This window comes from Spea bombifrons, chromosome 2, assembly GCF_027358695.1.
Source record: "Spea bombifrons isolate aSpeBom1 chromosome 2, aSpeBom1.2.pri, whole genome shotgun sequence".
Classification (NCBI taxonomy): domain Eukaryota; kingdom Metazoa; phylum Chordata; class Amphibia; order Anura; family Pelobatidae; genus Spea; species Spea bombifrons.
In genome coordinates this window covers 53,080,266-53,096,755 of record NC_071088.1, presented here as the reverse complement: position 1 = coordinate 53,096,755, position 16,490 = coordinate 53,080,266, and the positions used below count along the sequence as shown (strand labels likewise).

Here is a 16,490-nt window from a genome sequence, read left to right as displayed (position 1 = left end):
TTTTATATTTATCCATGCACTGTCCTTTTAGAGTTTGAGAATAGAGTAGCTGTTTCTTGTGAGATCTGCAACCATGTACATGCTTCCATGATTTTGGTGATGCAGTGCTCATCATCATTTGTTAGAAACTTCACCGCAAGCGAGATCCTTTCAATTTTATTATGTATGCGGAACATTTAAATTGATGTCGAGTTGACTTTTCAGAACTGCTAGATTACTTCATATCATACCAGCTGATATTAATGTGTATTGGACTTTTACATCTAGGACTACCCAGACTTATCCTTGTTTCATGTTAAAGAAAATCAGGTTTTACACTTAAGAGAAGTCAGTGTATTAAGACAAAAACACAGAGGTCTTCAGTGTTTCAATTCACCAGAGTCAAAACCCAGCCCCTATGTAGCATACTATGAAGCTCATGAAAATGTCCCTAGTTAATAATATCTTAGGACAAATTGTGGTCCATATGCAATTTTTTGAGATCTCTTTGCTTTTTTTCAACATTTTCTCTTTCTTTGTTTCAGATTATTATCTTTTTGACGCTCAAATTGACCAGCATGAGAAAATTGGGTCGCCAGTCCTTCAATCTCAATAATGGATGCCAGTCACCCTTCCCTTTTAGAGTAAAATGCTCAGTAACCCAAGAAACTATGGCCTACACTCAGGCACCACACATGGTTGAGGTTGAGATGGAAGGCCGTGTACATAGGATAAATATATATGACAAACTGCTTATTGTCTCCGAGAATGAGCTTGCAGCTGAAGACATCGCTGAATGTAACAACAAGGAGAACAATGAACTTGCCATATCCCCAAGTTTCCATATGATCAAATGTATGAAGCAGAAAATATTTGTAACTCCACAGTTATGCCAGCCCAGATTCCGAGTAGTGGAACCTAGTGCAACTCCGGTTGCTAAAGCGATCAGTGTTTTGTCTGACACATTTTATCAATACATAGAGCGCACAGCAGAAGAGATGGAAATGGACGTTGAGTATGAGCTAGATGAAATGGATATGGCTTGGCTAGAAATTGTTAATCAAAAACGTCAGAATGAAGGTCTGTCTTTGCTGACTGCTGATACCTTTGAGCTACTGATTGACAAGCTAGAGAAAGAGTCCTACATGCAGAACCAACTCAATGGTACATCAATGTCTCATAATGATGAAAATGCCTGCTGCTGCATATGTTTGGATGATGAGTGTTATAACAGCAATGTTATCATATCCTGTGATGTTTGTAACCTAGCTGTCCATCAGGATTGCTATGGTATACCTTACATCCCTGAAGGGCAGTGGCTTTGTCGTTGCTGCCTTCAGTCACCATATATGTCTGTGAGCTGTGTATTGTGTCCAAACAAGGGGGGGGCATTTAAACAAACAAGTGATGGACGGTGGGTTCATGTATTATGCGCCATCTGGATTCCAGAAGTGTGCTTTGCTAACACAGTTCTTCTAGAGCCAGTCGAGGGCTTAAACAATATTCCTTCTGAAAGGTGGAAGCTCATGTGTTATTTGTGTAAGCAGAAGGGGCATGGAGCTGCCATTCAGTGCTATAAGATTAACTGTTACACAGCTTTCCATGTGACTTGTGCACAGCAGGAAGGGCTCTTTATGAAGGTGGAGCCTGTACGGGAGACTAGTCTGAATGGGACTACCTTCACTGTGCGCAAAATTGCATTTTGTGACATCCACTGTCCTAAGGGCACAGTTAAGAAGAAAATATCTAAATGCAAAGGGCGTGGAGAAGAGTCTGAAAGAGACGAAGGAAAGAAAGATGAGGGCTTATGGAAAGAGACCAAAGGAAGATTTAGCAAGAAGAAAGGCGCTGGGAAGCGAAAAATTATAGAGAATGCAGAATCTGCAAGCGTGAGAACTTATTTACCGCTGACTGTCTTGAAGATTCCCATGTGTAGGTAAGAGTTCATGTGTATTAGTGTGTTCATCATATCCTTATATTTCATTATCTCTGTAAACCCACTTTCTGTCTAATGTGCTTTTTTCTGATGCTAAACCACAAAGCAGAAACTGACAGCATTTGCACCAGAAAAATATAGCTATGTTCCTATTTGGTAGAAATTTAGTAAAGGTAAGTAGTAACCTGAGAACTGTTTATCAGACATTCATTAAAACCTGCTCAATTCATATTTGGCTAGCAGAATAAGCACACCACTTAGTAAACCCCCAGGTAGTGATATACATGTTGTGAATATTGTTTAGTCAAAACAGAAGAAGCACGTTTAACCCATTCGTGACCAATGGTGTACCAGGTGCCCCTAAAGGACCAGTAACATACCTGGTACCTCATGGAAAAAATAGTTCCACGTCTCCGTGATCGCGGGTCTCTGCTGTTGCTGACTCCTCTGAGATTGCTCTAGTTCAGGCATGTCCAAACTTTTTTCGAAGAGTGCCAGATTTGATGAAGTGAACATGTGCGAGGGCCGACCATTTTGCCTGACATTTTCTGAACCATTAAAATTAAATTTATTGTTTAATTTTAATGGTTCAAGTTTATTGAAAACGGCATACCGCATCTATCTCTTTCTCACTATCTCCCCTCCCCACCCCCCTTCTCACAATCTCCCCTCTCCCTCCCTACCCCCCTTCTCACAATCTCCCCTCTCTCCCTCCCCCTTCTCACAATCTCCCATCTCCCTCCCTACCCCCTTCTCACAATCTCCCCTCTCACTCGCTACCCCCCTTCTCACAATCTCCCCTCTTCCTCCCTACCCCTCCTTCTCACAATCTCCCCTCTCCCTCCCTACCCCCCTTCTCACAATCTCCCCTCTCCCTCCCCCTTCTCACAATCTCCCCTCTCCCTCCCCCTTCTCACAATCTCCCCTCTTCCTCCCTACCCCTCCTTCTCACAATCTCCCCTCTCCCTCCCCCTTCTCACAATCTCCCCTCTCCCTCCCTTTCTCACGATTTCCCCTCTCAATCCCTTCCCCCCTCCTCACAATCTCCCCTCTCCCTCCCTACCCCCTTCTCACAATCTCCCCTCTCTCTCCCTTTCTCACGATTTCCCCTCTCAATCCCTTCCCCCCTCTTAACGATCTACCCTCTCCCTCCCTACCCTCCCTTCTCACGATCTACCCACTCCCTCCCTAGGTCACTTACCGTCAACTCCTGTGTTGGGAGCGTGAGGCGTTTGTCTCGGGTGCCGGTGCTTCACAGCGTGTGAAGCGCCGGCACCCGAGACAAACGCCTCACGTTTCCAACACTGCACTCTGGGCAGCGCAGAGGCAGGCGGTGAGCAGAGGAGTCCTGGATTTCTGTCAGTCAGGGGGGCCCAAGAGGTGCCGAGCGGTCGTTTTCAGCAACCGCTCGGCACCCCTTGGGCCCCCCTGACTGGCAGTACTCCAGGGCCCGGTCGCAGTCGCGACCCCGGTAGTTCCGCCACTGCCTACAATTTCTTTATCAGATGCCCTTGTGGCTGTGTGTGCTGGCGCAGGGAGAAGGAAAGCCCAAATCTAGCGACCTCCGAGATTGCAAGATTTGGGCTTTCCTTCTCCCTGCGCCGGCACACACAGCCACAAGGGCATCTGATGAAGAAATTGTGTAGGGGAGGGTTAGATTTCAACCCTCGTCTACAGTCAAACATGAACCCTGTTTAATCTTACTGTAGACGAGGGTTGAAATCTAACCCTCCCCTACACAATTTCTTCATCAGATGCCCTTGTGGCTGTGTGTGCCGGCGCAGGGAGAAGGAAAGCCCAAATCTCGCACTTTCCTTCTCCCTGCGCCGGCTGATGACGCCAAGTCCCGTGGCTCACTTGGGGGGCCGTATCAGTCCGGAACGCGGGCCGCAATTGGCCTGCGGGCCGGACTTTGGACATGCCTGCTCTAGTTAGTCTACAACTGATTCCCTGTACTTAGGTACATGTGCTTGCTTATATAGCCAATCACATAAACTGGGAAACCGAGACCTCTGAATCTCATAAAGGAAACCGATTTCTGACTATAAGTAAAGATAATTATCTGTCCCAAATGATACAGGACCCAACCAGAGGGGGCGCTCTACTGGACTTAATATTAACCAACAGACCTGACAGAGTAACTAATGTGCAGGTCAGAGGGCACCTAGGAAATAGTGATCACAATATAATACATTATAACTTGTCCTTCAATAAGGGAACTCTTAGAGGAGCCACAAGAACTATGAACTTTAGGAAGGCAAAGTTTGATCAACTAAGAGAAGCCCTTAACACTGTAAATTGGGAAAATGTCCTCAAAAACAAAAGCACAGACACTAAATGGGAGATTTTTACAAATATCTTAATTTCTCACTGTGAAAAGTACATACCGTATGAGAATAAAAGACTCAGGAACAAGAGAAAACCAATGTGGATAAATAAAAATGTAAAGGTGGCAATAAATGGCAAAAAAAGGCATTTAAGCTACTAAAACAGGAAGGCAGTGAGGAAGCACTAAGAAGCTATCGGGAAAAAAATAAAATATGTAAAAATCAGATAAAAGCAGCAAAAGTGGAGACAGAAAGACTCATTGCCAAAGAGAGTAAAACAAACCCCAAAATGTTCTTTAACTATATAAATAGTAAAAAGGTTAAAAATGAAAGCGTTGGCCCCTTAAAAAGTAATGAGGGAGAAGTTATAGACGGGGATCAGGAAAAAGCTAGTCTATTAAATATATTCTTCTCTGCTGTATTCACAGAGGAAAATGAAATGCCAGGTAATATACAGCAGGATGAGATAAATGCCCCAGTACATGTCGCCTGTCTAACCCAGGAAGAAGTGCAGTGCCGCCTAAAAAAAATCAAAATAGACAAATCACCAGGTCCAGATGGCATTCACCCCTGCGTTCTAAGGGAGTTAAGTAATGTAATAGACAGACCCCTATTTCTAATATTCAAGGACTCTATAGTGACAGGGTCTGTTCCCCAGGACTGGCGCATAGCAAATGTTGTGCCAATATTCAAAAAGGGGACAAAAAGTGACCCGGGGAATTATAGGCCTGTTAGTTTAACTTCTGTTGTATGTAAACTGTTTGAGTCTTTCCTAAGAGATGCTATTTTGGAGAATCTCAATGAAAATAAATGTATGACTCCATATCAGCATGGGTTTACAAGGGATCGGTCCTGTCAAACTAACCTGATCAGCTTTTATGAGGAGGTGAGCTCAAGACTGGATCGGGGTGAATCGCTGGATGTCATATATCTTGATTTTTCCAAAGCATTTGATACGGTGCCACATAAAAGGCTGGTACATAAAATGAGAATGCTTGGGCTGGGGGAGAATGTGTGTATGTGGGTAAGTAACTGGCTCAGTGATAGGAAGCAGAGGGTAGTTATTAATGGTACATACTCTGAGTGGGTGACTGTTACTAGTGGGGTACCACAGGGGTCAGTTTTGGGTCCTATTCTTTTTAATATATTTATTAGTGACCTTGTAGAGGGATTGTATAGTAAAGTATCAATCTTTGCAGACGATACTAAGCTCTGTAACGTGGTTAACACAACAGAGGACAGTGCACAATTACAAATGGATCTGCATAGGTTGGAGGCTTGGGCTGGGATGTGGCAGATGAGGTTCAACACAGATAAATGTAAGGTTATGCACATGGGGAAGAAAAATCCAGGCTGGGAATATGTATTAAATGGGAAAACACTGGGGACGACTGACATGGAAAAGGACTTAGGAGTCTTGGTTAACAGTAAATTTACCTGTAGCGACCAGTGTCAGGCAGCTGCTGCTAAGGCAAATAAAATCATGGGGTGCATCAAAAGGGGCATAGATGCCCACGACAAGGAAATAATTCTACCATTGTACAAGTCACTAGTCAGACCACACATGGAATACTGTGTACAGTACTGGGCACCAGTGTACAAGAAAGATATAGTGGAGCTGGAGAGGGTTCAAAGACGGGCAACCAGAGTAATAAGGGGAATGGAAGGACTACAGTACCCAGAAAGATTATCAGAATTAGGGTTATTTAGTTTGGAAAAAAGACGGCTTAGGGGGGACTTAATAACTATGTATAAATATATAAGGGGGCAGTACAGAGATCACTCCCAGGACCTATTTATACCCAGGACTGTATCTATAACAAGGGGACATCCTCTACGGCTGGAGGAAAGAAGGTTTCTACACCAGCACAGACGGGGGTTCTTTACAGTAAGAGCGGTGAGACTATGGAACTCTCTGCCAGAGGAAGTGGTAATGGTAAACTCAATAAAAGAGTTTAAAAGGAGCCTGGACGTGTTTCTTTAAAGCAATAATATTACAAGTTATGGATATTAGATTAATAGGGACAGAATGTTGATCCAGGGATTTATTCTGATTGCCATATTTGGAGTCGGGAAGGAATTTTCCCCCTGGTATGGGGCAATTGGCATCTGCTTCATAAGGGTTTTTTGCCTTCCTCTGGATCAACACAGTAGGGACACAATATGTATATAGGTTGAACTTGATGGACTTTGGTCTTTTTTCAACCTTATGAACTATGTTACTATGTTACATGCACAGATACAGTTAAATGACCAATGTAGTGCTTGTAGCCTGCCTTTTTTCTCAGTGTTCCCTCTTTTTCATTGTGATTGTGAGCTGGAGAACAGTAGTAATTCCCTGGATCACAGCATGTAAACTATTATAATCATTATAATCTTGGAAAACTAACCACAGTTGTCCTGTAGCAACCTCAGTTTACTTCTCTCTTCTCATGTAATCCCAGACAGACAAGGCTTTGTGGGGGCCATACCATGATTTTCAGAGTTCCTTGGTTTTCTTTGCGCTGAAGTTCTTATTGGCTGTATGTTTGGGGTCATTGTCATACCGCAGAAAAAATGTAGGGCTATTCAGATGCCTCCTTGATGGTATTGCATGATGGCTAAATATCTGCTTGCACTTCCCAGCATTGAGCATTAATTCTAATTAAAGCCCCAAGTCCATTTGCAGATATGCAGCCCCAGACTTGCAAGGAACCCCCACCATACTTTACTGTTGCCACTCTCATTGTTGTGCTTCTTTCCAGCTCATCATTAAACAAACTGCCTTCTGCTAGAATGAAATGTTTATAATTTTGACTCATCACTCTAGAGCACATGCTCGCCACGCTGCCTCCCACATATGCCACTCCACGCTGCCTCCCACATATGCCACTCCACGCTGCCTCCCACATATGCCACTCCACTTTAACCATAGCTGCCCCTAAACACCCCATTAACCATAACTGCCCCTAAATTAACCCTAAACACCCCATTAACCATAGCTGCCCCTAAACACCCCATTAACCATAACTGCCCCTAAATTAACTCTAAACACTCCATTAACAATAACTGCCCCTAAATTAACCCCCACCTCCCCTAACTTTCAGCAGCCCAAATATTAATTTTATACTTACAGTTAGATGAGTGTCACAGCCATGTGGTTCTGGCCTTCTGGGAGAAGGAAGGGGCGGGGCCTGTTGTCACAGTGATTCCAGGGAGGGACTGGTAAGTAGGAGCTGCTGCTGTGAGTCAGACTAAACAGATTATATAATGAGGGGTATTTTTCAGAGCGTTTGCTCTGAAAAAACCCTCATTTTATAATCAATAATAATTGATTCAACTAATCGATTAGTTGTTGCAGCCCTAATGTAGGAACTGATCCACCAAAACATATACTGATAGATAAAATAGAAATTTATTCTGGGTACATGCCCAGCTTAATAAAATACACTATGCGTATAGGTAGTTCCTGGGGGAGAATACTACCACGCTAAAAACCCGCTTAAAAACTGAATTAAATGAAATATAAAAAGTCCAGAAAATGGAGACGAGAATGCTATCCATTTTTCGAAACGCGTTTCGCCAAAATGCGGCTTCCTCAGGAGTTTTTTTTCGTTCTTCCGTCTGCGTTTTTATCCGTGTATGGGGGGCGCCATCTTGGATGTCTGACTTCCGGGCGTCTGACGTCAGTGCGTCTGACTGATCCGGCGTCATCCATCTGGCGTCAGTCTGTCCGTCCCTCTGCTCCAGCCTCCTGCCTCCTCCGTCCTTGACATCTGCCGTGCACTTCTCGCCTGCAGCGGCAATTCAAGGTAAGTATCCGATGAGTGAACAGAAAAAATGAATGAAAAAATGTTACGATCGGGTTAAGAGGTTGATACGTTTACGGTACATAGATCTAAAGCGGTTTCCATTTTTTTTTATCTACAGGTTTTCTACCCTTCGTTTGGAATAAGGCGAGGTGACCTCCCATTACTAATCAGAGAGTGGGGAAGATATATCCCGGACGTGCAACTGATAATTTAAGATAATAAAACGGATTAAGATGAAAATAAAAAATAAATAAACATAAAAAGGGAAATATGAATAAAAATATATAATCAGAGAATATGGAAATAAATGGAGAATTTATTAAAAACTTAAATGAGAAAGTTATATAAAAAAATTCCTTAACTTTAGGTGTCAGTGGGAAATTTCTTCCCTTGGGATCTATGTCTATTATAAAAACAATAAATTATTTATTCTAAGAACATGTGTCTGTGTGTTATTTATTGAAATATATGTTATCCATATTAATTTGTTTATGAGTTTATTAGATATTGAATTTCATTATTGTTGGATTTGTTTGTATATTTATTAGGTGTTAAATTGCTGATTATTTCATTATCATTCAATATTGATTCATTTATTTATTTAAATGTTGGTTTGAAGACATGTTCATTATAAAGGAAATATATGTAAAAAAAAAACTTTCTTATTTGAATTCAGATGTGTGCTAGAATATCTAGCTCCATGTTCAGACCACATGGAATAACAACCCACACAGTGCGGACCTGGTGCTCTGGAAGAGATACATCGATGATGTATTGATTATTTGGAAAGGGACGGAAGACAACCTGAAAGCATTTATACAACATACTAACAATAATGAATTCAACCTAAGGTTTACCTCTAATATCCAGACAGAGAAAATTGAATTCCTAGATTTAGAATTATTCTCGGAAGGCAACACCATATGTTCAAGGAATTATACCAAGCCAACTGATAAGAATGGATATATCCATTATACAAGCTGCTACCATGCCAGATGGCTTAATAATATACCAAAAGGCCAGCTAATGAGGATCAGAAGGAATTGCTCAAGGGATGAGGATTTTGAAGTAAAAGCGGAGGAAATAAAACAGAAGTTTATCGAAAAGAAGTACCCGGTTGCGAGGTTAAACAGCCGCCTGCAACAAGTGGAGAACATGGATAGACTCCAATTACTTACAGCAAAAGGGATAGACACAAAAACACAAAAAGATTTTAGTTTTTCATTTTTCACTCGGTACAATACACAAGCATACAAAATTAAAAACACTGGCATATACTTAAAAATGACGACATTCTAGGCACAGTGATGCCAGATAAACCACAAATCATTTTTAAAAAAAACAGGATCACTTAAAACCATGCTAGCTCCGAGCATCTTACCAAAACAAGAAATTAAGAAAAATTAACACTCTTTTTTAGGCGATAAACCAAAAAGCTTTCATAAATGCGCCCATTGCAAAATGTGCACCTTTCTACCAAGAAAAACAGACCATTTCACAGGATCAATCACAGGCCAAACATATACAATAAAACATTTCATAAACTGCACATCCAAAAATGTAGTTTATCTATTAGAATGCGGGTGCGGTATCCAATACGTAGGCAGGACATCCAGACCCCTGAAAGAAAGGATCCTGGAACATGTGGGCAACATAAGGAATAAAAATACTTAACACAGTGTCCCGAGACACTGTAACTCGTGCTCAAAATTCTCTCTAGAAAGTTTAAAAATAATGGGTATCGATTGGGTTCCCCCCAATTGGAGAGGGGGCAACACAATAGAAAACTTATCAAAACGGGAAACAGAATGGATTTTTAAATTAAAAACTTTTAAGAAGGGTGGTCTGAACATGGAGCTAGATATTCTAGCACACATCTGAATTCAAATAAGAAAGTTTTTTTTATATATTTTTCCTTTATAATGAATATGTCTTCAAGCCAACATTTAAATAAATAAATAAATTAATCAATATTGAATGATAATTAAATAATCAGCAATTTAACACCTAATAAATATACAAACAAATTAATATGGATAACACATATCCTAATAAATCCAACAATAATGAAATTCAATATCTAATAAACACACAAACAAATTAATATGGATCACATATATTTCAATAAATAACACACAGACACATGTTCTTAGAATAAATAATAATTTATTGTTTTTATAATAGACATAGATCCCAAGGGAAGAAATTTCCCACTGACACCTAAAGTTAAGGATTTTTTTTATATAACTTTCTCATTTAAGTTTTTAATAAATTTTCCATTTATTTCCATATTCTCTGATTATATATTTGTATTCATATTTCCCTTTTTTATGTTTATTTATGTTTTATTTTCATCTTAATCCGTTTTATTATCTTAAAAGATTCAATTATCAGTTGCACGTCCGGGATACATCTTCCCCCACTCTGATTAGTAATGGGAGGTCCCCTCCCCTTATTCCAAACGAAGGGTAGAAAACCTGTAAATAAACAAAAATGGAAACCGCTTTAGATCTATGTACCGTACGCATAGTGTATTTTATTAAGCTGGGCATGTACCCAGAATGAATTTCTATTTTATCTATCAGTATATGTTTTGGTGGATCAGTTCATACATATACCTTCACATACAAGCACGTGACCGGGAAGGAGTGAGGAAACCTAACTCCTATGCGCCTGACACATCAGTTATAACTGTAAGTGTACATCTGTTCTGGCAAGCCAGAACTTATTCAGTTACTACACCATTGTGTTTTTTATGTTGTTGTTTTCTCCATATATACTCCACATACGGATCGCGGTGGGTTTATATACGAAGCCTGATCAACTCATTCAAATTGTGAGTGCATATACACAATTTTTCATACAAAAACTGAGTTTGACATACACTATTATAGTGGATCAAAATTTTTTTTGGCCCAGTCATGACGTTTCAATTTATATGTCAATTCAATTTCAGCCTTCCGTACCATGGCCATGTCTCTAAACACTGAACACCTTGTACTTCTGGACATTCCAGGCTGCAATTCTGGAATATGACAGTACTGGAGTATAATGGGTTCCTGGTAGCTTTATGTTTGAATATTTTCAAATCTCTGGCAGTTAATTTGCGTCTTTTATTCTCAACACGTTTCTTGCGACTCTGTTGACTATTTGCAACAAAACGTTTGATGGTTCTGTGATCACACCTCAATATCTTAGCAATTTCAAGAGTTCTGCATCCCTCTGAAATACTTTTTAACCTTTCAGAGTCAGCTAAATCTATTTTTCTGCCCATTTTGCCAGATAAAATTAAGCTGCCTAATAATTACCGTATTTGCTCGATTATAAGACGAGGTTTTTTTCAGAGCAAATGCTCTGAAAAATACCCCCCGTCTTATAATCAGACCTCAAATAGGTCTGTCCCCCCCCGCCCCACTTACCGGTACTTCTGAGTCCTCTGCAGCAGGAAGGGGGTGTGGCTAGCAGCGGGGGTTGTCTGCGTCCATCGCGCAGACCTTCCCCGGCTGTCAGAGATCAGAGTTCCCCGCACCGGTGCCGGTGCCGCACCGGTGCAGGGAACTCTGATCTCTGACAGTCGGGGAAGGTCTGTGGGATCTACACGCTGCCCCGGCTACATGACAGGGAAGTCAGAAGCACCAGTTAGTTGGGGGGGGTGTTAAATGGGGGGCATAAGGCATTTCTGGAGGCAGAGTGCACTGTGAAATGCCTTTTAACCCCCTTAATGCCACTCTGCCTCCTGAATGCCTTAAACCTCCCTATATGCCACTCTTCCCCATAATATGCCTTTTAACCCTCTAAATGCCAGAGTGGCATATAGGGGTATTAGGCATTTCTGGAGGCAGAGTGGCACATAGGGGGTCAAATGGCATATCATGGGACACAGTGGCATATAGGGTTAAAAGGCAGATCATGGGGCACAGTGGCATTTAGAGGGTTAAAACGCATATCATGGGGCACAGTGGCATATAGGGGGTATAAGGCATTTCTGGGGCAGTTGTGCATAACTGGGGGGCAGGTTGGAAAATTGAAGGAAATAAAACCAAAATATTTTTCTCAATCATAGCTTTTATTTAAAAAAAATAGTTTAGATGAATTAACATTTACTGGTAAAACCTTTTTCCTATAGGGTTGTCTTATATTCTTGCTTTTTCTATTTTTCCTAAATTAATATTCAGATTTGGAGGGTCGTCTTATAATCAGGGTCGTCTTATAATCGAGCAAATATGGTATGCACACCTTGACAGCTGATATGATTGAATACAATCAGCCATTGTTTATCCAGCTTGGAGTTGGAAAATATGCATTAAAATTATGATATGGTCAAAATACTCACTTGCCTAATAATTGTGCACACAGCGTAGTTGGGTGTACCAGGGACCCCCAGTTTTCTGCCAATGTTGAGCTGATGATACTGCTGGACATCTTCTGATTGCAAAGGGAAGTAAGCATGATGTGTCTTTCATCTCTTTACTTGGCCGAAGACTGCATTTATGGTCCTCAACATTGAGCATTTTCTTTGTGCTCCTGCAAAAGAGTTTGGAAAGAACAACAATTTATAAGGTTATATTTATAACCTTGTTGCTGTGCTTACTTTTGTGTATGACTTCAGTTTATCTTCCATCTTTATCCAGCCCCTGTTGTTTTATTTCCATTTTTTAGGGCACTGGGAAAAATGATGGCTACCCCTCTTTTTTGTCTAACACAGAAGAGTGAATTAATATCTGAAAGGAGCTTTTGGATCAACAGAAATTAACAGATATGGAAAAGGCTGAACTTGATGAATGCATGTTTTTTTTCAGCCTATTTAACCAGGGCCGGATTAACATAGGGGCTGATGGAGCTGCAGCTCCAGGCCCCTACCTGAAAATAGGCCCAATCAGGGCCAGTTGAAAGCCAAGGCTGCGTCATTCAATTCGGACGATTTGGCCACATGATCAATTCCGATGGCCACCTACAGTTAAAGCGCCTGGCTTGTAGACGCCATGCTGCCTAATGCCTCAGTGAGGCTCTTCGTCCCGTTCCCTTAGAGACGCAATGTGACGCTTGAGGGGGCGGGCTCACATAAAATTCAACTGAGTTCCTTGTGTGTCAGTCAGTCCTGTGGAGGAGAGCAAAGAGCAGGCGGGACAGTCCGGAAAAAAGTAAAGTATACAAGGTAGTAGGGGGCAACAATATACAAGAAGGGGCTGGCGGGACATCACATAAGTCAGGGCTTGACAAATTTGATGTGAATCTAGGCACCAGGATTTTTTTAAAACTAACAGTTGGTTAGGAGTGATCTGATCATCATCATCAGCCCACTTACTAAACTCACAGCATTTGACCTGGAAGCACCCAGGACTTTCAGGTCAGTGCTGGGTTTTTTTTTTTAACGCTTTCAATGCTGATGTTCCATTGGAGCACAGCATTGACTGATATTTAGTCCCCACAACCTTGTGGGGACAAATGTTAACCCCTGCAATGCCACGAATGTGTTATACACAATTGTGGAATTGAAAGGGTTAACGCTGCACTGTCGCTCTCAGGGAGTGTTCAGGCAGCAGGGGGGTGTTGGGTAAAGCTTTTTCTATAGGCTCGTCTTATATTCAGGCTTTTTCTTTTATTCATAAATTAATATTCAGATTTTGTGGGGTCATCTTATAATCAGGGTCGTCTTATAATCGAGCAAATACCAGTATCTGGTAGCTGGCCAATGCAATTTACCTCATGAAACACATATTTTTGAAGGCTAGACACCCCAGGGTATTTCAAATGCTAGTATTTTAACACTTTCCATGCACCAATTCTACCACCAGTCTTTGTCAAAGTTTGTAGTAGTATTTTTTTTGTGTGTATTTTTCCCACACACATTTTACTTCTGGTATGAATTTACAGGCCCTGGTATATGTCACTGTCACACAACACCCCAATATGTGTTCAGTAACTCCTGAGTACAGTGATACCACCCATGCATGGGTTTGTCGGGTTATTTGGGGGCTAAAAGCTCACATTTGGGATGTGCATTTTGGTGCATCTTTCAAATTGGAAATATGACATGGTCATCCTTCCCCCTGTGTTAATTGGGACATTGTTGAACCTGGCCAATCAATTTACCCCATCAAATCATATATTCTTTAAAATTAGACACCCCAATGGGCATTTAACATGCCAGTATTTTAACTCTTTACATGCAAGAATTGTTTGAAGATATAGTGCAAATTGTAGGACTTGCTCATAAAAATATTTTTATATACCGTATTTGCTCGATTATAAGACGAGTTTTTTTTCAGAGCAAATGCTCTGAAAAATACCCCTCGTCTTATAATCGGGGTCGTCTTATAATCAGACCTCAAATAGGTCTGACTATGAGACGACTAAGATCCAGATCCCCCGCAGCTGCAGGGGACCTGGATCCTCCTGTCTCCCTCCCGCCCCACTTACCGGTACTTCTGAGTCCCCGGTGTGTAGCTGGGGCAGCGTGTAGATGTCTACGCGATTCGCGTAGACAACTTCCGCTGCAGCAGGAAGGAGGTGTGGCTAGCAGCGGGCGTTGTCTGCGTCCATCGCGCATACCTTCCACGGCTGTCAGAGATCAGAGTTCCTCGCACCGGTGCCGGTGCTGGTGCCGCACCGGTGCGGGGAGCTCTGATCTCTGACAGTCGGGGAAGGTCTGCTTTGACATAGAGGCATTACAGCAACACCATTTGGGTGCAGAAAGCGAAGGTAGTCATGATGGTCCTGGCACATCAATTGTTGCATGTTAATAGTTTTTTTTTTATTATTTAACAAAATGCAAAGAGAGTAAAAAGAAGGAAAAATCAAATCAATATTTAGTGTGACCACCCTTCGCCTAAAAAAACATATCAGTTCTTCTAGATATACTTGCACAATGTCAGGAATGTTGTAGACATATTGTTAGGTGTACAATGAAACAATTAGGTATTAATTAGGTATCTCCTGAGTGCACACACATGGGTTTGTTGGGTTATTTGGGAGGTAAAAGACCACTTTTGTGAGGTGTGTATTTTTTGCCATTTAGACATCTGGTCACTCTGTGCCCACATCCCATACTTGGGACATCTTTGAAGCCGGCCAATTCGATTTACCCCATTTCGGGGGGGGGCGTGATTGACAGACCAGTGATTTCAGTCACTGGTCTGTCGTTTAACCCACCGATCGACGTGATTCACTGTGAATCACGAGGATCGGAAGGTTGTGAAGCCCCCTCTGGAGCATTGCAGGCTTGCCTCAATGAAGAGGCAGCCTGGAATGCCCCTCACCCGATTTGCATCGGACTTGGGGGCGTGTTTAACAGATCGGTGATTTACATCACTTGTCTGTTGTTTAAACTGCCAATCTCGGTGATCGGAAGGCTTGAAAAACTTTTTTTTGTTTGCCTGGACAGCCTCACTTGTGAGGCTCCCAGGAAAACTGCAATGCCGGCAAAAACGCAGCGATCACCGGCAAATATCACAACCACGTACGTGTACGGGCATTGTCACTAACACATTGCATCGTCACCCCGTACATGTACGTGGATTGTTGTTAAGGGGTTAATCTAGCCTTGGTGCAGAATTAATCTAAATTTTATTAAAGACAGGAGGCGAGTATTTTACATAACCTCCAGCAGCAAAACAGTTAACAATAAAAGAACAATAACCAATAAGAATAGAGCCCTAAAACCCTATAAATGATCAATAGTGCTGTGACAGGGCCAGGCTAGCTGGCTCATATGTTCGTGTGAAGTTTAGCCGGGTCATGGAGCACTTTTGTGTCCAGTTCTGTATACCGTGACCCGGTAATATTTTATAAGACGTTTTATTGTATAACCGGCCCAGAGACTGGTGTGGCTGCAGCTCCAGCACGCTACACACAACCTAGGCCTATCTGGGAAGTACGGAGAGCAAGTTAGACTTAGTCCGGCGTGATACACGAACGGAGACACCCACTGGAGAAAAGGAGAAATAAGAAACATCGAAAGCTTGAATGCCAAAAACATGACGGAAAGAAACAAGACACAGAAGCAAGGCAAGCTTGGCAGACAATTGACGGAAAGACAAATGGTCCTGGCCAAAGCACCAGGAACTCAAGGACCTTGGAGACGTCCCAAAAATAAGCATATATCGAGGCAAGGGGGTCTGCACAGCAGAGATAGCCAAACTAAACACATTAATGGTTCTGTACGATTTAACCTGGGAAAAAAGGTGAGGTAAAAAATAAAAAATGACTGTAAGGGGATCACAGTGCTGTTCCACACACCAGCAACCCCAGACCTTCCAAGCCTGAAGGTAAGATTTTCTGGTGCCAGGAGCCCAGGATCCCCAGAGCAAATCTTGAGCTGTCGCCGATAGCCCTGACATGTCCCAGGAAATCCTGGAAACCGTCCAGGCCACCAACGATCCTGGAGGACAAGAGGGTGAGGATGCCCCCTCTGGGTCCAGCAGGAGGTCCCCCAACAATGGAAGAAGCAGGAAATCC

At 42.0% G+C, this 16,490-nt stretch overlaps 1 protein-coding gene across 1 annotated transcript in view; it reads left to right on the top strand.

Moving 5' to 3' along the window:
* LOC128472410 (bromodomain and PHD finger-containing protein 3-like) overlaps positions 1 to 16,490 on the top strand; it is a 213,449-nt gene that overhangs the window by 29,310 nt on the left and 167,649 nt on the right. The window contains exon 2 of the mRNA XM_053454244.1: positions 525 to 1,915. Within this exon, the coding sequence (XP_053310219.1) occupies positions 558 to 1,915 (1,358 nt within the window). The 5' untranslated portion in view covers positions 525 to 557. The remainder of the gene's footprint in view (positions 1 to 524; positions 1,916 to 16,490) is intronic.